Source organism: Pseudochaenichthys georgianus, chromosome 1 (genome assembly GCF_902827115.2).
Source record: "Pseudochaenichthys georgianus chromosome 1, fPseGeo1.2, whole genome shotgun sequence".
Lineage (NCBI taxonomy): Eukaryota > Metazoa > Chordata > Actinopteri > Perciformes > Channichthyidae > Pseudochaenichthys > Pseudochaenichthys georgianus.
Window position 1 is genome coordinate 18,038,601 of NC_047503.1, and position 18,179 is coordinate 18,056,779.

General features: G+C 40.6%; 1 protein-coding gene and 2 long non-coding RNA genes across 3 annotated transcripts; all 3 read right to left on the bottom strand.

The window, feature by feature from the left end:
• Positions 1-212: 212 nt before the first annotated feature.
• On the bottom strand, positions 213-1,485 carry LOC139434495 (uncharacterized). The gene is made up of 2 exons (XR_011643848.1): positions 529-1,485; positions 213-308 (listed from the first exon to the last, which is right to left on the bottom strand). It is a non-coding gene; the product is annotated as an uncharacterized lncRNA (long non-coding RNA).
• Positions 1,486-6,446: 4,961 nt separating this feature from the next.
• Positions 6,447-8,540, bottom strand: LOC117450979 (uncharacterized). The gene is made up of 4 exons (XR_004552618.2): positions 8,367-8,540; positions 7,264-7,422; positions 7,060-7,134; positions 6,447-6,943 (listed from the first exon to the last, which is right to left on the bottom strand). It is a non-coding gene; the product is annotated as an uncharacterized lncRNA (long non-coding RNA).
• A 2,216-nt stretch (positions 8,541-10,756) lies between these two features.
• LOC117462458 (meteorin-like protein) lies at positions 10,757-15,894 on the bottom strand. The gene is made up of 5 exons (XM_034104734.2): positions 15,500-15,894; positions 14,219-14,402; positions 13,907-14,132; positions 12,440-12,499; positions 10,757-11,565 (listed from the first exon to the last, which is right to left on the bottom strand). Exons 1-5 carry the CDS (start codon positions 15,592-15,594, stop codon positions 11,237-11,239), a joined length of 894 nt encoding a protein of 297 aa, XP_033960625.1. The 5' UTR covers positions 15,595-15,894; the 3' UTR covers positions 10,757-11,236.
• Between the last annotated feature and the right edge of the window lie 2,285 nt (positions 15,895-18,179).

Here is an 18,179-nt window from a genome sequence, read left to right on the forward strand (position 1 = left end):
GTTTGGGTGTGCTGGTCTCAGGTCAGTCTAAGCCCTCTCTCCGCGGATGCGGCGGGCCAGCTGGATGTCCTTAGGCATGATGTTGACCCTCTTTGCTTGGTTCATCTTACTGGGGGGCAGCTACATGGATGTCGGTGCAGTCCACAATCATTGTGCAGTTGAAGGCAGAATGAATGTATTATTGACTCCGAATGAAGCACAACTTCATGTCATACAACACATTGACTTTATTTGTAATTGTGTAAAAAAAAATAAAGCATTGATTAGCAAGCAGGACCTGCAGGAACAGAGCACGGTGATGGATGGAGCTGGGAAGAGAGAAGAATAAAGAAAACAGATCAACTTTATTATCGGATATTAAAAATTCAATTTCAAAACAAGTTGCCACTCCTACAGTTTTCTAGTATGTAAAGATGATTTCACTTGACCTATGCACAATATCACACTCAATACATGTGTGTCTCTGGGGGGTGCATTGTGCCTTTGATGTATATAAATAATATACCATAACCAAATACTATTACGTACACTGGAAATCAGGTTGCCAGAGCAGGTCAGTCCAGTGTGCATGTTCCTCAGGGTCTCAGCAGTTACAGGTGAGGTAAAGAAAATAAAAGAGAAAAAGGTCAGTAACAACACTTTAAAGTAACAACACTTTGAATAATTATCTCTTTTAATAATGTTCTATCAGTAATCACTCAACTACTGTCTTTCCAACAAACAGATTGACTCACTATCATCACAATGAAACACGTCCAGAAGAATGGACCACAGATGGAAATTAGCTATTAGCTATAATCTGGCATATTGCATCTCTTCTCTTTGCTGAGATTAATGTTTGTGTATGCATGGTCCTTCTATAAATAAATACATGTCATGCAAAGCTGCCTGCCTGCCTTCCTTCCTTCGACTCTCCCTGAACTGCCTGATCTTTTAATGTTCAATGTTAACCATTTGAGCAGATGGCATTAAGTAGAAAAGATCGCAGATGCTAATCTGCCGTTAGCCTACCTCCCGCCCCCTTAGCACCTGGCGATAGGCTCCTCTTCAGATGTTTCACAAAATACTTAACATCATGACTACTCTTACTGTTTAACATTTGGGTTCACTTCATGTTAAGGCTAATACAAATGACAAGGCTAAGTAATGTGATGCTAACTAACGTGCTCGCTACTAGCTATGTAGCTAGCTTGACTGTGTTCCATGCACAACATGTGTATTACCTGTTATGTTTGGTCCAACGACTCCTGGTCCTTTCATCAGACGGGAAGCGATAGAACGAGCTATGATCTATAAGTATGATCACTTATGTGATTACAACCTGGTACAAAGCACACAGGCATCTTGTAAAAGTGAATTTATTTTTAGCAATCTCTTATTTATTGGAGGGAATAAATCAGTTATGAGATCTTCTTCTTCGCTTTAATTACGAGTCGCAACCACTTGGAGCATTATCGCCTGTGACATCACTTACGCGAGCCAGAATGGGATTTGGGATTTGTAGTCTTTGTAGTCGCGTATTTTTCATAGTCTTATATTTCAACAGTTTTACGACAAAATGTGACTTTTTTGACATGGAACTTATTGTTTAAGATTTACAAACATCATATGTGTAGTTCGTGGCACAATTCAAACGGGATCAAAAGATACGTGTTCTCTCTCCATTGAATTCAATGTTAATTTTTCGCTTCCGGGGTCCCATGGGCCGGAAGTAGATGGGCGTGACTTCGCCTCTCTATACACCCGGTGCAGCTAAACCCCGCCACCCAGTGTTCATAAATAATATTGCACTATACATATAACTTAAATAAACTGACACACCAACAACACCCATAAAATGGCTCCAACAGTTTTATTAATATTGTAAATAATATTTTCTGACTATTTGTAATGTTACAAGACCAAGGGGTAGACCTAGGACCAGGTGGAGGGATTATATCTCTTCGCTGGCCTGGGAGCGCCTTGGGATCCCCCAGTCAGAGCTGGTTGATGTGGCCAGGGAAAAGAAAGTTTGGGCTCTCTGCTGGAACTGCTACCCCTGTGACACGACCACGGATAAGCGGGAGAAGATGGATGGATGGATTCATGATTAGAAAATGATGAAAGTAAGGTAGACATGTGGATATTATCCGGCTGAACAAAACGTGCATTTATCTAATAGGTTTGTTTCCCACAGATCTTATTTAGAGCTATTTTCCAAAATCCTATGGAGAAATCCCATTACAAGGGAACCCATGCGCAGCTTACTTCCGGGTTTTAGGACACGTCACTGCAGGTGTTACCTTGGTTGGTTATTGGCTAATGGTTACACAAGCCAAAAAAATCGTTATGACATCACAAAGTGGCCAAAATCTGATCAGCTCATTTTCAGATAGGTTTTTATATAAATGGATCAGGACAAAAAGAGAGAGAATCTTTTTTCTGAAATTGTCTGAATATCTTTACATAGAGGGGACACATTTATGTTTAAGAGTGAAAAAGTGGATTTTGCATTTTAGTTGACCTTAAAGTCTTGCATCCGTGTCAGGGGGCAGGCAGCTTCATTAAAGGTCATACTTTGGACCCCCTGTAGAAACCAGACATACTTTAACCTAAAGTATTGTGCCACTGTTTAAAACCACTGACCCCACCCTGTCCAGCACATTATAAAATGCCAGTGGTGGTATATGTGGGTGTAAGCATGTGTGTGTTTTCCCTGAGCTCAGCCATTCCCTGGACTCCAGCTGACTGCTCAGCTGTGCCCTTTGCATACTGCAGCACACACTGTTTCCATATCTCAGGCTCGCTCACGCTGAAAGGTTACCATGAAGACCCCGTGAGGGAGGGATAAGTGTGTCCCGAATTAGAGAGGATGCCAAGGCGACCTGGGCCCCTTGCCAGGTTGGGTTGCCAAGGAGTGTTGGGTGTTGCTACAGTGGGTTGGGTTTCTGCTGTGTGGCATGTTTGCGTGTCTGCAGCGTGCAGGACGCGTGTGTTGTGGTCTTCTCAAACTACCCAAGACACACACACACACACACACACACACACACACACACACACACACACACACACACACACACACACACACACACACACACACACACACACACACACACACACACACACACACACTAATTTTTAATAGGCATTTTGTTAAAATTAGCTGAAGCTGTTTAAGTAAAATTACATTATTTCCCTTTTGAATGTAGTGGAGTAGAAGTATAAGAAGGAAGATTTTGGCCGACCCCTCTCATCCTGGACCCAAACTGTTTGCCCCACTTCTGGCAGGAGGCTGCCCTCCATCACTTGAACAGTGGCATTACATTAATGCACTCTATGCAAAGAATATCTTGTTTTATTTATTTCATTTCATTTGCATAGGTCTTTATTAGAGACAATCAATAAGGGTATTTGGTAACACTTTATATTAAGGTACACAAATTAACCATCAACTAGTTGTTAATTAGCATGCATATTAGCAGTATATTGGCTCTTTATTAGTCATTATAAAACACTTATTAATGCCTTATTCTACATGACCATATTCTACAAGTAATAAGCCATTAGTTGAGAGTTTTTCCTCAATAACCCTCTAATTAGTGCTTATTTATTGCAAGGAAGTTGTTGTACATGAGTTTTGGTCTTAATGCTCTGCTCAATATGGGCCTAATAAGGCAGTAGTACCACAAGAATAGTTATTCTCCCATAATAACACTTAACAAATATGATCTCTTCTTATGTAACAACTTCAAGACATGAAACTATAAGTGTTAATTGTGTCTAAATAACTACAAATTAGGTATTTATATCTAAGAACATGTTCGCTATTTTAAAGTGAAGTCTTGTTCATAACCAAGAAGCTATTAGTTTGACTCTAATTAGGTATTTCTATCTAAGAATATGTTCTCTATTCTAAAGTGAAGTCTTGTTCATAACCAATAAGCTATTAGTTTGACTCTAATTGACATGAACACGTTCCCTATTCTAAAGTTGCCTCCACTTTGTAAATACATTAGCACACAACTACTGAAATTAACCTCGTTGAAATATCTGTTTTATTAATGAACCACTGAAGAGAGGTTCAGACACATACCAAAACACGTCAAGTTTCTCCAAGGCTGAGAACACATAATGCAGCCTGTACGTTTTAATAAAAACAGATTTTATTTATTTGTGATCATACTGTGTGACCTGCTTGTATGTACTTACACAATAGGTGTACTGCTCTCTCTATGTGTTGTACTGTCTCTGTGTGAACATAGATTAAACAGCCAGCCAAACTCTTTTGAGAGCCAGGGAATGAGCAGCCATGCTCCTTTATTGACTTATTTTCAGTCTACTGACATTCAAACGGAGTGAAACTATACAAAAAGAAGTTACAAGGCACTTAATGATCTCATACAGTTGCAAGAAAAAGTATGTGAACCCTTTGGATTCTCCACACATAGCGTTGTGTGTTCCTTCCAAACAACTCAACTTTGGTTTCATCTGTCCACAGAATATTTTGCCAGTAGTGCTGTGGAACATCCAGGTGCTCTTTTGCAAACTTCAAACGTGCAGCAATGTTTTATCTGGACAGCAGTGGCTTCCTCCGTGGTGTCCTCCCATGAACTCCATTCTTGTTCAGTGTTTTACGTATCGTAGATTCGTCAACAGAGATGTTGGCATGTGCCAGAGATTTCTTTAAGTCTCTAGTTGCACTCTAGGATTCTTCTTCACCTCATTGAGCATTCTGCGCTGTGCTCTTGCAGTCATCTTTACAGGACGGCCACTCCTAGGGAGAGTAGCAACAGTGCTGAACTTTCTCCATTTATAGACAATTTGTCTTACCGTGGACTGATGAACATCAAGGCTTTCAGAGATACTTTTGTAACCCTTTCCAACTTTATGCAAGTCAACAATTCTTAATCGTAGATCTTCTGAGAGCTCTTTTGTGCGAGGCATGGTTCACATCTGGCAATGCTTCTTAAGAATAGCAAATTCAAAACTGGTGTGTATTTTTTATAGGGCAGGGCAGCTTTAACCAACACCTCCAATCTCGTCTCATTGATGGGACTCCAGGTTGGCTGACTCCTGACTCCAATTAGCTCTTGAAGAAGTCTTTAGCCTAGGGGTTCACATACTTTTCCCACCCTGCACTGTGAATGTTTACATGGTGTGTTCAATAAAAACATGAACACATATTGTTTGTGTGGTATTAGTTTAAGCAGACTGTGTGTGTCTATTGTTGTGACTTAGATGATGATCAGAACACATTTTATGACCAACTTATGCAGAAATCCAGGTCATTCCAAAGGGTTCACATTTCTTGCAACTGTATGCAAGTGTAACACACACATATTAACACATAGGGCCACTATGTGTAAACAAGGTAAATATAGCTAATGCTAGCTGTGCAATAAGCATGTGTACAGGCCATGGATGTATAATAAGAACGGTAGGCCTACAGGCTAGTATGGCTAACGCTAGCATGTATGCTAACGCTAGCGCGAATGCTAACGCAAATGCTAACGCATTTTCTCATTGTGTTTAAACCGTTTAAACATCTCCAAATGTCTTCACATAAACACAATACATGTTACTAATCCTTACAGTGTAAGTAGGCCTATAAGGCTTACACATACAGTCATTGCTTTCGCACGGAATTTACCCTTTTAACCTTCAGGTTGCAAAGGGAAAATTAGTAGGCTAGTCATTGATGTCTACTTCACTTTCTCCTACTTCCTGTAACCGGTTTCTTGTCGAACCTTCAGTACAAATTTTACAAATATATAATGTGCAAATATGAAACATACAGGTCAATATCACCTGTCAATACCCCAACACATATTAGATATAAATACCTAATTTTGAATTATTTAGACACAATTAACACCTATAGTTTCATGTCTTGTTAATAAGTGTTATTATGGTAGAATTACTATTCTTGTGGCACTACTGGGGACACAAGATGGCGATCAACTTCCGGCTGGGTGTGCGGCTGAGTACTTCCGGTTTGAGTACAGAGTTTTGACAGCTTGACAGTTTGTTATGTCACACCGAGAGCAAGAATGAGCGGATTTCGGGGTAAAGAAAAGCGATTGGCCTTCCAGCGTGTAAGAAAGTCGGCACTACATTGCTGTGTGCCCCTTTGTACAAATTCGTCCCGTTATCAGAATCAGAATACCTTTATTAGTCCCACAGAGGGGACATTTGCGTTAAAAAGTACTAAGTTATAATATAAACAATATGCTAAAATAAACGATAAAAAACAAATCAAATCTACAAATCAAATCCTGTATCAGTTCTTAGGATTTAGCAGCCCGGTATATATATATTAGTTATTAAATATGGCATATGTATATAAAGCATATATTGCACATAAAGCACATATTGCACATAGTTTGACGGTATTTAACAGCAGCAAGTTACACAATTTAATGTTATAATCGGGAGATAAGTTTCCATTCATTTCGGCAAGCCTGGGCAACAACGATTAAAAGATTTCTTGCTCCCAAACCAATTGTGTATTTCATTACAAAAAGCAGTTATACCATACTATGTTTAGGTACTAATGAATTATATCCTCAAAACAAACGCACACATAAATAACAAAGGAAAATACATAATTTAATAAATCCACAATATGATAACATTTTACAGATTAATTTAATAAACTTTTACAAAACATAGGTTGATGTTATATCGGGGGAAAATACATATTTAAACATTTCAATTAGTCTCTGAATATTTAAGTAATGCTAGTTTATATAACAGATGAACAGATGTACAATATCCAGAAAGTAGATGCAAAAAATATATATAATGTGTGCATTTCCAACATATCCTCTGAAAGAGTGTTAGTCGTTGAGTTGAGTAGTGAGCCATTCGGGTTTTTTTTTCGTGGTGCGATGTCTGCTGAGAAGTCCTTGTATGCCTCGCTGACTTTGAGGACATCTGGGTCTGGCAGCTCCCCCCGCACGGCCTTTGAACATGTTTATATGATAATTAGGACTTTAAGAACAATTTTACACTCAGACAACAATCACAAAGTTGTAGCAGGCTACATACAATTACTTAGGACAATAGATATTACCGTACACCGTCAGCAACTGTAAACTGCTTTGGCTTAGTGGAAATGAACACCATGTCACTCACTCTGCCTGGTTTCACACCCTATTAATTACACAAAATAATTGTCAAATTAATTGAAAAGGTCGTTGATGCAACATACTAAATCAGCTCTTGGCACAAAGGAAATATTAATTAAACCGTGGATTGGTTGTGAACACATACTGTACTTACCATGGTTCTTGGCTTGTGCCATCGCTGCTCTGTTTCAGTGCAGCTGAGGACAGGGGGTACAGCAGCCAGGTTGAGTGTGGAGTAGTGTGCGGTCTGGAACAGCAGTGCAACATTGTGGTTGCAGAGTGCTGTTCCAGCAATCTCCACAGGTGAACAGTTCTTAAAACAAAATGTCAGTCATTTTACATTTAGGACACTGCTTCAATACAACACAGACAAATGAGAAAGCTGAGAGCAGGCTGATCAGGCAAGTAATAGGTGTGGGAAAAGGCACATCACATACACAGAAGTTCTGCTGTTTGGAATACTGTAATTTAAGGACATTCAAACAGATACGCTTGTATAGCCTGTCTCAGCTCTCTCAATGTATTATCTACTTAATTATAACTACATAAAATAGTGTTAGTAGAATGTTGAACAGCTTAACATAGATGTAGGGTACAAAACCAGCACTTACCTAACACTGGCCAATACAAATAATTGGACCCTACATGGATTATACTAACCATTCAGTAAAGAACAGCAGCCGTCACAACCAGTTTCTGGGGTTTCCATGAAAGCAGAGACGGTTTTCAACCTCTCATTAAGAATCGTTGATGAAAGCTAAGTTTGGGTTTAGCTAATGTATTTATCATTTTACACGAGAGGGTTAAAAAAACGAAAATAAATCTGTAGCCCCTTCATGCTACACACACATGAATAGCTACCAGTTGATGTGAGCAAATGTATTGTCACTATGTAATCTGTTGCAACACGTCAGCTAGCTGGGCTTATTTGAATCCTAAATCACAGGTTACCTACTCTTGCCACATCAAAACCCCAGAACATGAACCTGATTGAGGCTTTGAACCGATTAACACCTTTTATTTTCCTCCCTACTCTGAGATCGTGAGGCTTTTCATGCTTTCTCATGGACCTGTAACAGCTAGCCCTGACGCTCACTCTCCCTGAAGGTAGATCTTTGTTTGAAACTGTGGGGAATTGGATATCATTCATGTTATCCAAAAAAACGTAATAGACAGTACATCATTAAAACGCTTTACACTGTATCAAGACTGTCAATTTGTCAAAGTTAGCCAGTAACAGCTTTGTTAGTCACTTACCTTCATAATTGTCGACGTAGCTGGATATGTAGCTACATCTTGAACCCCTTTTCTCTTTTGCTCCTCGGGGCTGAGCCTGCCGCTTGTACGAGCCGATGTACATCACTGATGTTACCCTTCGGTAGGTCTTGGAGACATCGAGTGTAAAATAGTGCCTATATAATATCTATACGCTATCTATCGCTCTTCCCTCTACCGCTCTACTGTAGACCGGAAGTTTACAACCGCACACCCAGCCGCCGGAAGTTGATAGACGCCATCCTGTGCAACTAGCCAATTAGGCCCATATTGAGCAGAGCATATTAAGACCAAAACTCTTGGACAACAACTTCCTTACTTGCAATACATAAGCACTAATTAGAGGGTTATTGAGGAAAAACTCAACTAATGGCATATTACTTGTAGAATATGGTCATGCAGAATAAGGCATTAATAAGTGTTTTATAATGACTAATAAAGACAATATACTGCGCATGTTAATTAACAACTCGTTGATGGTTAATTTGTGTACGTTAATATAAAGTGTTACCGGGTATTTGTGGCAGATAAATGGACCCCCATGCTTTTTGACATTTCATTCATATGTTATTATTATACATCTTACTTGACTTTATTTTACGACCAAATAAATATTCCTGTTACTTTATTTTGGAGGCTACTTTGGTAACATTAATGGTTGCAGTGACAGGCTCAGTGAGATAAGTGTGGATGATGACTCGAAAAATATTTCGTTTATGCTGCCTACCGTTTTCTTGAAGGCTGGTTTCTGACTTTTCTCTATTAAAAACCTGCAACTCTTCATTCATACTCCCAACCTCAAAAGCCTGCTTCCTGTATTTATTATGCCACATTTCAAAAATCCGGTAGTGACAGTTAGAAAATATATGAAATAAACATGAATTGTATGTTATAATTTTTTTTTAAGGTGACATGAGTGAAAGTGATATTTGAAGGAAGAACCAGGCCAAGTAGGGTACTTTACATTGTGAACCGACAGGTGTTTGAGATGGTTATGTCAACTGACAACACTTCAACGATATCTAGTAAACAAATGTTACAGCGCATACACCAACCCACCCCCAAGGAAGGGGGAGTATTATGTATAGGTATATTTGCTTCTTGTATCTGTACATTTATAAAGAAGATTCATAGAAATATTTTTTTTTGAAGTGGCTTGTCTGTGTAATTTAATTCATTAACAGCTGTTGACGCTGGTATCGGTTTCACGTGAGTCTGTGTGATTGTCATCATGGCAAAATGTGATCCTGAAGATACCTACTGCATCGGGAACTACCACGGAAGCTGTTTTGAGCCCTTTGTCCAGTGTTTATATTTCTGTTTGTCTGTGGACAGATTCTGTGTTTGTGATAGCTTCGCAATAAACAACATAGTCGATATAAAACCCACTTTACACCACTGGTCAAATGTGGCATTACAAACATTTACAGGTGGGTAGTTGAGTTCAAAACAAAGTCTGAGTTTGAAGATGGATGTGGAATTAGAAAGGTAGGAAGTGAGGAAGCCTCCCCCTTTCCCCCACCGCTTTACGGCCATGGCCCAATTTGGCGTCATGGCTACTGTTTTACCTCACAACATGGTCTCAAGTTGTGTGTGTTTTTCTCGTTCTGTACTCTAGTGGTGACGTTACCGTGTATTTCAGACACATTGGCAGTTTCACGGAACTGCATCCTGCTGAATGATACTTGTCAGGTATTAAGAAGGATTGTTATTGCTCTGTAGTACAGAACACATGGTTTGTCTCAGCAGAGGGAGTGTGTGTGGGTGGGGACATTCCATCCATTCTTGCTCTTCCTGAGGAAAGAAGGAAATCATCACGTGCACACAACTGCCGACAGGAGGCAGAGGAGAGGTGCAGCTACACACCTCGAAGGTCATTCACACATCCGCCTCTTCTTTTACCTCTCCACCCGTTAACCCACACATCAATGCACCCATCCGTCACGGTAGTTTCATTCCGACAGCTGTACATGCCTCTGTGCGAGAGAGAGGGCACGTTGCATTAGCACTTATTGTTTAAGCTTGTGTGATCATTTAGGCCACAGGAGTCTGCTTACATGAGGGGAAAAACGTTACCACATTAGTTATTTAACTATTTGCTTCTCTCTCAGCTGTGAATGCATGAACACACACACGCGCAGAAGTAAGGAGGATGCCAACCAGAACAGAGGCTCCTCAAAGCTCCACAGGGGCAGCTACGCCAGCACTGACGCACTGCTGCTCTCCTGCCAGCTGACGGCCACTGAACACTCATAATGGTTGTTTTCTTCTCGGTAGTTTGGGGTATAATATCTCTTTGTTTTCATCAGAGAGAACGGTAATATTTGCTCCTATATATTTTGGTCCTTCTATTAACTTCACTCACCATCTGGTTTTAATGATTACACCTTTCAATGGCTTTTTATTTTTTGTAAATATATAGAAACCATTTGAAATAATTTGCAAAACACACACGCACACACTTAAAGACTCACAGAGCTGCATACTGTACACTTCTGTCAGAAGATTTCTACATTTTACAGAAAGCTTTTTACAAAGCAAACAATCATTTCAAGAATGATCACACAAGCAGTATTGTCGTTATGAGAATAAACAACAGTGAGTACACAGAAGTATACAGTCAAACGGGACAATTTAGTTCTTGCAGCACGGTGGCTACTAAAAGGTTCAAACTGTCCAACTGACAAGTTGCTCAGGTTTTCAGACTTAGCTTTTAAAGATGGCAGGGCGTCCGTATTTCTGTGTATCACTGTGACAGGCTCAAACATACCGTCTCTACATCCTCAAAATCTCAAGCCTGTTCCTCTTTGCGTCTTCCTCACTGACTTGTTTGAGATGTGCTTCACCTTGTTTCACCCAGAAGAGATTTCTCCGTTTGTGTCTATTTCACAGGGGTTTGTTCCGGCTCTCTGTGCTCTGACGTACAGCCTCAGGAAGTCTTTGTATCGAGGTGCACAGCCAAGCCAGGCTTCACCAAAATGTACGGAGCCAGTCAGAAGGTACTCGTCCCCTCCAGGGTGCCCGATGCATTGTGAGGGAACATTGATGCGTCCCCCCCAGCCCCGCTTCCTGGCTGCCCCCCGAGCAAACACCCTGCTCTTCTGGCGGAACAGCCGACTCAGAGTCACCGCAGCAGGGGAGCGGTTTTTAGATCCCACACCTCGAAAGATGCCACTGCCAGCTACAGATACAGGAGAAGGAGATTAAATGAATGACTCAGAGATAGCAACAATGAAAGTGTGTGAATAATAATGGGGCAATGTAGCCGTTGAAAGAAATCAATCTTCCTTTTTTTCAAGATTCAAGGCTTTGTCATGTGCACAGTAGCTACAGTGTAGATCTGGCAAAGAAAAAAAACTTAAGTCACAGGCTCCTCCAACAATGCAACATGAATATATATAGGACATAAAACAAATAAAATAGTGCAAGAGAATGTTTTGAGATGTGCAAGTAAATACAAAGAAAATAGAAATAGTGCAAGAAGAGTATATGTACAAGTACATTTCGACAAATTCTAAATTTAAATAAATAGGCAATAAAACATACTCTTACGCAATTCTTTAAACATATAGATACATCTACAGTAGCTAACGTTGGCTATAGCTACTTTAGATTGATACTGTTGTGCAATAAAGTGAGTTTTCTGCTACATTTAGCTTATTCAGATCACATACCTTTGATGCATTTAAAGAAACATACTCAAATAATCTTGAAAGATGTATAAAAAAAGTCCAAAAGAGTAATATTCTTTCATTGCCCTAATGACCACTGTTTAGTAAAAGTAGCTTGGAGACAATTAGCTTAGCTTAGCATAACAACTGAACACAGCTGGTAACTTTCAAGATATCATGTGCTAATTTATGAGCTTAAGAGCTGCATGTTGGATGGTTTGGTTTCCTTTAGACAGCTGCTGGCTGTAGCTTCAGATTTTACCGCACAGACATGACAGTCGATTTATCTTCTTGTCTTACTTGGCAAGAAAGGGATTAAGCGTATTTCTATAAACTACAAACTATTCCTGTAATATATATGTTTGTGTGTGTGCATCCGTTTACCAAAGTCACTGGTACACACTGCCATAAGGACCTCTTCATCTGAACAGGGTTTACAGGTAACTATAATGGGAAAACAGGAAAAAAGGCAACATGAAATACTTAACACATTACTTAAAAAACAAGTTCTTATTGTCACAATACATTTTCTCTCCTTATTAATATCTGTATCATCCTGGGAATTTTTTCACCCTTTGTCTGCTTCCTGTTCTCTCTTTTTCTCCGTCTTGGCGGGTGTTTACAAGACAAAAAAGACATCAGGAGAGAGTGTGTGAATGTGAATGAGAACAGCAGGTGAGGGAAGAGACGTAATCACTGAATTACCCCCTGACCCCGTCAGCTATAAAAACAGCTATAAAAGCTGCAGACACACAGACAGACAGGCGTGGACAGGCTTTCTTCTGTCTCATTAGGAGGGCAGTCCTGCCTTCCTCTCCACCCTCCTTCAGACCGTTCTACTCATACGGGTGGGCTACCCCAAATCCCCTTCTTTAGGGGCGGTGGTCTGCTCTTGATTGACAGTTGAGAGACGATTGGCTGACCTTTGTGCTTGACCCTAACGTGACCTTTTGATTGGCCTGCTTGTTTTCATAAGTCTGGCTGAGACAAGGGAGTGTGGGAGTGAGGAAGTGGGGGGAGGGGGGGGGTGTGTCAGAGAGGAGCACCATGTAGGTGAGATGAAGAAATGGGGACGAACAACAACGTGGCCTTCTGTCAACTTCCCTTTATGTCAGTAAGAAGACGGCCTGTGTAAAGTACGAGGAGTTTAACCGACCACTTTAAGAGTACTGACACTTACTTGAGATAGATGTATTGCCATAAATATGTATACTACTCCATTGTTTTTAGATGATATTAAATCTAGCTTATACTGCACAAAGTATGTGAACAGATGTTTTGGTATAGTTTCGCTGTTGTTAAAAGCAGCCCATAAAACCTTAATTCATCCAGATTCTCTCAGTTTATGAATAAACTAAGAGATAAAACATTGAAGCATATGGAAAGCATATATATAAATGTTAATTTAGGGTCTTGAGTAATCTTTAAAAATGTCAAAAGGAAAAGTACTCCTCATGCAGGATGGTTCTTTTAAAATTAGATCATTATTAGTTTTATGTATTTACATGTAACGGTACTTTCCTAATGTAGCTGGTAATTCAGTAGCTAACTTCATAAACTAGTTTATTCTATGAAACTGCATCATATGTAATAAGCTGATCTTCTTTGTAAACTCTTAATCTAAAAAGGTAACTATAGTTTTTATTTTTTTTATTTAGTAATATAGTGGAGTAAAAAACATTTTTGCTTTGAAATGTACTGGTGGTATAGAAGTATACTAAATCAAGGTAAAATGAAAATACACAATGTTAAAGTTGTATATACAGTAAGTACAACAGTTGAGTAGATTCACATAAATCTCTTCATCCTACATGTAAGAACCATGAAGAATGGGTGCTTGCATTCCCTCACCTAAACCAGGGTGCAGGTACGGGTACATGTGTGCCCCGGGACCCTGACTGGGCACCAGCTCGTACTGGAAAGCCGTGATCCTCCGGCTGATGTCTGCCTGGGGGACGGACTCCACAAAGAGAGCCCCCTCTGCCAGGCTGAAGCAGGTCACTGTGCCCTGAGCCTGGTCATTCTCTGCCAGCAGCATCCTCAGGTCCCCGTTATTCTCCAGAAACACATGAGAGCCCTGCACATGGAGGGAGGACACACGTGAGCACCACCCATCTGATCGCATCACACTGCAATGGTCATTTTCTGATGTCTCGCTCTTACCTGGGAGAGAGGGTGGGGTTTGATGCACACATGGAGACCTGCCATGTGTCCTGATGGGGGCTCTGTGTTTGGCCGCAGGTTGATAATGATGGCTCCCGTGGGGTAGAGCCACTCCAGAGAGCCCTGAGAGCAGCGCAGGTATACCTGCTCCACGTCCCTGCGGTGAGACTCGTGGCTCAAACCACTGCAGAGGAGAAGACACATTTACTTTTAATATGTTTTAGCCATGTGGTTTCGTCTCTGATCCAGAGTGAGGAACATAATCAAATGCCTAAGATCACCAACAACAAGGGAACGCACGGAAGGGGTTCTTTGATATTTCAAAGTTCATTAAGATCAAGTCTAGTGCAGCTGTCTGCTGACTAATCTGTTGCTGTCCTCTGATGTGCACAAGTTACCTCAACCCGAGGAACTGATTGGGCTATTAAGTCGTAAGAAGTCTGCGGCTGGTAAACTTTACAACACAGAGGGTGCTGAGGACCGGCTTTCATATTTTATGACTTGCAGACTTGGAAAAGTGATCAAAGGGGCCATATAGCTGTATTTACTTAAGGTAGGAACTGAAGCAGAGACATTCCTATATGTAAGAGGCTTATGATATGATTAAAAGTCAAGTTAAAGCACCTTGTTTACACTTATAATGGGTTGAACCATCCTTGATAGCAATTTTCCTCTTGGAGAAGAGTGATCGTCTAAAATTATGTAATGTGTTTTATATGCAACACTGAGCTCTGTCTGTAAAGTAACCACAAGTAAGGGCACAAAGCAGGCCAAAAACATCTGTACTAGTTTCCATTCCATCAGAATATGAAACCTTTTGTTTTACTCTGACCTTCCAGTGGCCTTCCTGGAGATTATATTAAATCTTAATCAAACATACATGCGTCTAATTACTCCTTTGAACCAGCTGAAATCCAGAGTAATGCACAGCAGAGCCACTTCAAAGACACAGCCTCCCTCTCACACGACTGCAGTCCCTTTCATGATTACACTGCATTTACAGAATGTCATTTCCATGGGTTAAAGTAAAAACACACATGATAGTTGAAGATCAAAAACAATCAAAAAACCTTCTTTTCAAATGTAAGAAAGTGTATACCATTCTGACAACATTCCGGAGCAAAACTAGAGTGTTTTAAATTAAAAACAAAACAAATCTGGGATAAATAAAGACACGTACATCTAATCGTATTTCTTTGTTGAAACCGTACTTTGCATGGCAATAGAGGATATTATCCAAACTTAGATGCCCATAAGTCCTTTCTCCAGGTTTTTCCTCACCTTCCTCTCCAGCTGCACTGGTCGCTGGAGTACTGTGCCCCCGCCATGCACAGGAGCACAGCCGTGATCCAGAGCGCACCCCACGGCCGGAGCATGGTGTCCTGTCCGCCGCGGCGCTCCCCGAGTCCCGCACAGCAGACCTCCGAGCAGCGCGCTCTGCTGCTCCCGAACAGCAAGATCCCGTATAAAAAAGTCCCACAGAGCTCCGTTCAGCGCGAGCGCTTACGCTACATGGCGGGTTTAGTCGAGGCTGAGGTCGCTAGTGTGACTGAAAAACATTTTTACACGAAGTTTGTAAAATAAGTATCCAAGAGAGCGCGCGCAGCAGGACGACAGACTTGTTTAAAAACTCCTGCTCTGTGGAGCGCGTGCCAGCTGCTGAGTCCACTTGAGCGACACGCGAGCGCTCGCTCCAAACCACGCCCACACAACCACCGGGACATGTGTGTGTGGAGAAAGCCCTCGAGGACTCACTTGTACCACCAGACTTTTACACACATTTAAATTGGACGGTTTGAACCTACATTGAAGAGCATTTAGCCAGAGCTCGTCACACTGGTTATAAGTTATTAGCATGTTTGAATCATAGCATAAGGTAATAAAAAAACTTGCCCCACAAATAGCCAATGCACAAATAAAATTCGCCTTCAATAAAGAAAATTCGACAGACGCCCGTGAAAAATAAACACAATATGGCTGCTTTTAAAGCATTTTACTTCTATTCCTTTTAGCCAATGCCCCGTGTATTTGCCAAGCTTTCTAGGGGAAGTTTGGCAGCTGCTTTTTAAGTCATACAGGTCTTAAGATGCCAGAGAGAAACAGCACAAAACAATTTCAGTGTGTTGGCGTTACAAAGATTGGAAGGATTTGTTTATTTTATTGGCCATGGGATTTAGGTATGTCTTTTTGTGTAGCCTATTTTAATGGAGATTGAATATGGCTGCCTGTATCATGATATTTCACTATGAAGCTCCTTAGGAAAAAAGGCCCTGACGTAACGTGAAGTCGCACATGTGCTCTAAATGTCTGTTTGGATCTCGGAATGTTTTCCCGTGAGAAAACAGTCAGAACAGCAAGTATGTTACTGACTCGTCACATTCCCCCACACTGCCAGAGCTATGTAACGCATTTCGAGAAATACCGAACCCCTCCCCCCTTCTCTCCACACACACACACACACGCGCGCACACGCACACCACCATTATAGCACTGTGGAAATGTGATTATTGTATTAAATGAGCCATTTATTTTAAGAAATCAAATCAAACTACATTAATTTGTCCACCCTTTTTGTTGTTCTTGAGGATGCTGCAACAGGCTAAAACAAACGCAACAACTATAGGCTTAACTTTAAAACACCCACACTCAAATGATTACATGGAAACTGAGTCACAGACTAACATTTGTTTAAAAAAGGCAACATTTATAAAGTGTTCCTAGGTTTATACTTGGCTTTATAGATACGTTATGGGCCATTAATAATGAGGTCAACATTTGGGATAAAGGATTGGAAGAATCCCTTTGACTTATTGGACCATAGGACCACTTTCATCTATTTATGAAAGGATTACCATCATTTATAACTGCAACAATACCAGAGCAAACAAGCAGCAAGACATTTGTCGTAACCATAGAGCCCAAAATGTGTCCTTATTAACTGCTATTTAAATATATGCATTCATGTAAAACATTGGCATTTGATTAATTTCCCAACAATGAAACCATAGTTTCCTTATAAACCCTGAATAAAAGATTACTTTTAAAAAAGTGGAACCAAAAATAATTTCTTTAAAGTAAACGTCTTACAGGTTTAATTTAAATAATTTTCTGTTAAGTTATTGTCGCCAAATTAGGCACACATCACTGACTCACTGTCTTTGTGTTGGCATTTTTATGAACTGGGTATCCCTGACATTCCAAGTGTCAATCACTGGACAGTGAGATACAAAAACAAACGTGCAGTTACCACTTAACGTCATAGGTGCCGCCATAGAGGGCACAATTAACATTTTTAGATTGTAATTTACACAAATGTATTGTGAATGTCTGTAAATATATGAACAGGGTATAAACATTGCTATTTGAATGATGACTTGAATCATGTTTGCCACCATTGGACTGAGGGAGGACTTAGCCCAGGAGTGCTGAGAATCTCCCTGCAGAATAACCAGTCAGGTAGGGTGATGTCCTACACTTTAATTCCCTCTGTTTCATCATCTAACACATTCCCCCCAGTCACAGGATTTGAAAAACATACGGTGAAACATTGATTTCCCCATAAACACGACTGGTCCTAAAGCTCTGGAGGCTGCAGAGGGAGTCTGACCCAGATCTAATCCTGTCCCCGCAGCAGAGGAAGTCTAAGCTGCTGATGTGCAGTTTGACCTCATGCGCTCTTCACCATTTGAAGTATTTACAGAGCAGCAGAGCCTCTGACCTGCCCCCCTCACCCCCCTGCTGTCACCTGGCTCCTCTCAAGTGGCCTGACAGGAGGAACGCTGTCTCACACACGCACACACCTCACTATCTCTGATTACAATCTTCTTGACCTTTCTTTCCTCATTACCTGCACAAAGCACACTCCTCTCTCTATTTTTTAACATCTTTATTTACCGATTGGGGTCAACTAAGTCACTGGATCTTTTAGTGGCTTCAGTGCCTTGCTCAAGATGACAGTTAT

Bases quoted from the DNA above. Each gene is read 5' to 3' on its own strand.
- LOC117462458 (XM_034104734.2), bottom strand. From the start codon at position 15,594: ATGCTCCGGCCGTGGGGTGCGCTCTGGATCACGGCTGTGCTCCTGTGC. The intron at 14,133-14,218 runs GTAAGAGCGAGA...CTCCATGTGCAG, and splicing joins AACCCCACCCTCTCTCCCAG to GGCTCTCATGTGTTTCTGGA. The intron at 12,500-13,906 runs GTGAGGGAATGC...TTCCCATTATAG, and splicing joins GTACCTGCACCCTGGTTTAG to TTACCTGTAAACCCTGTTCA.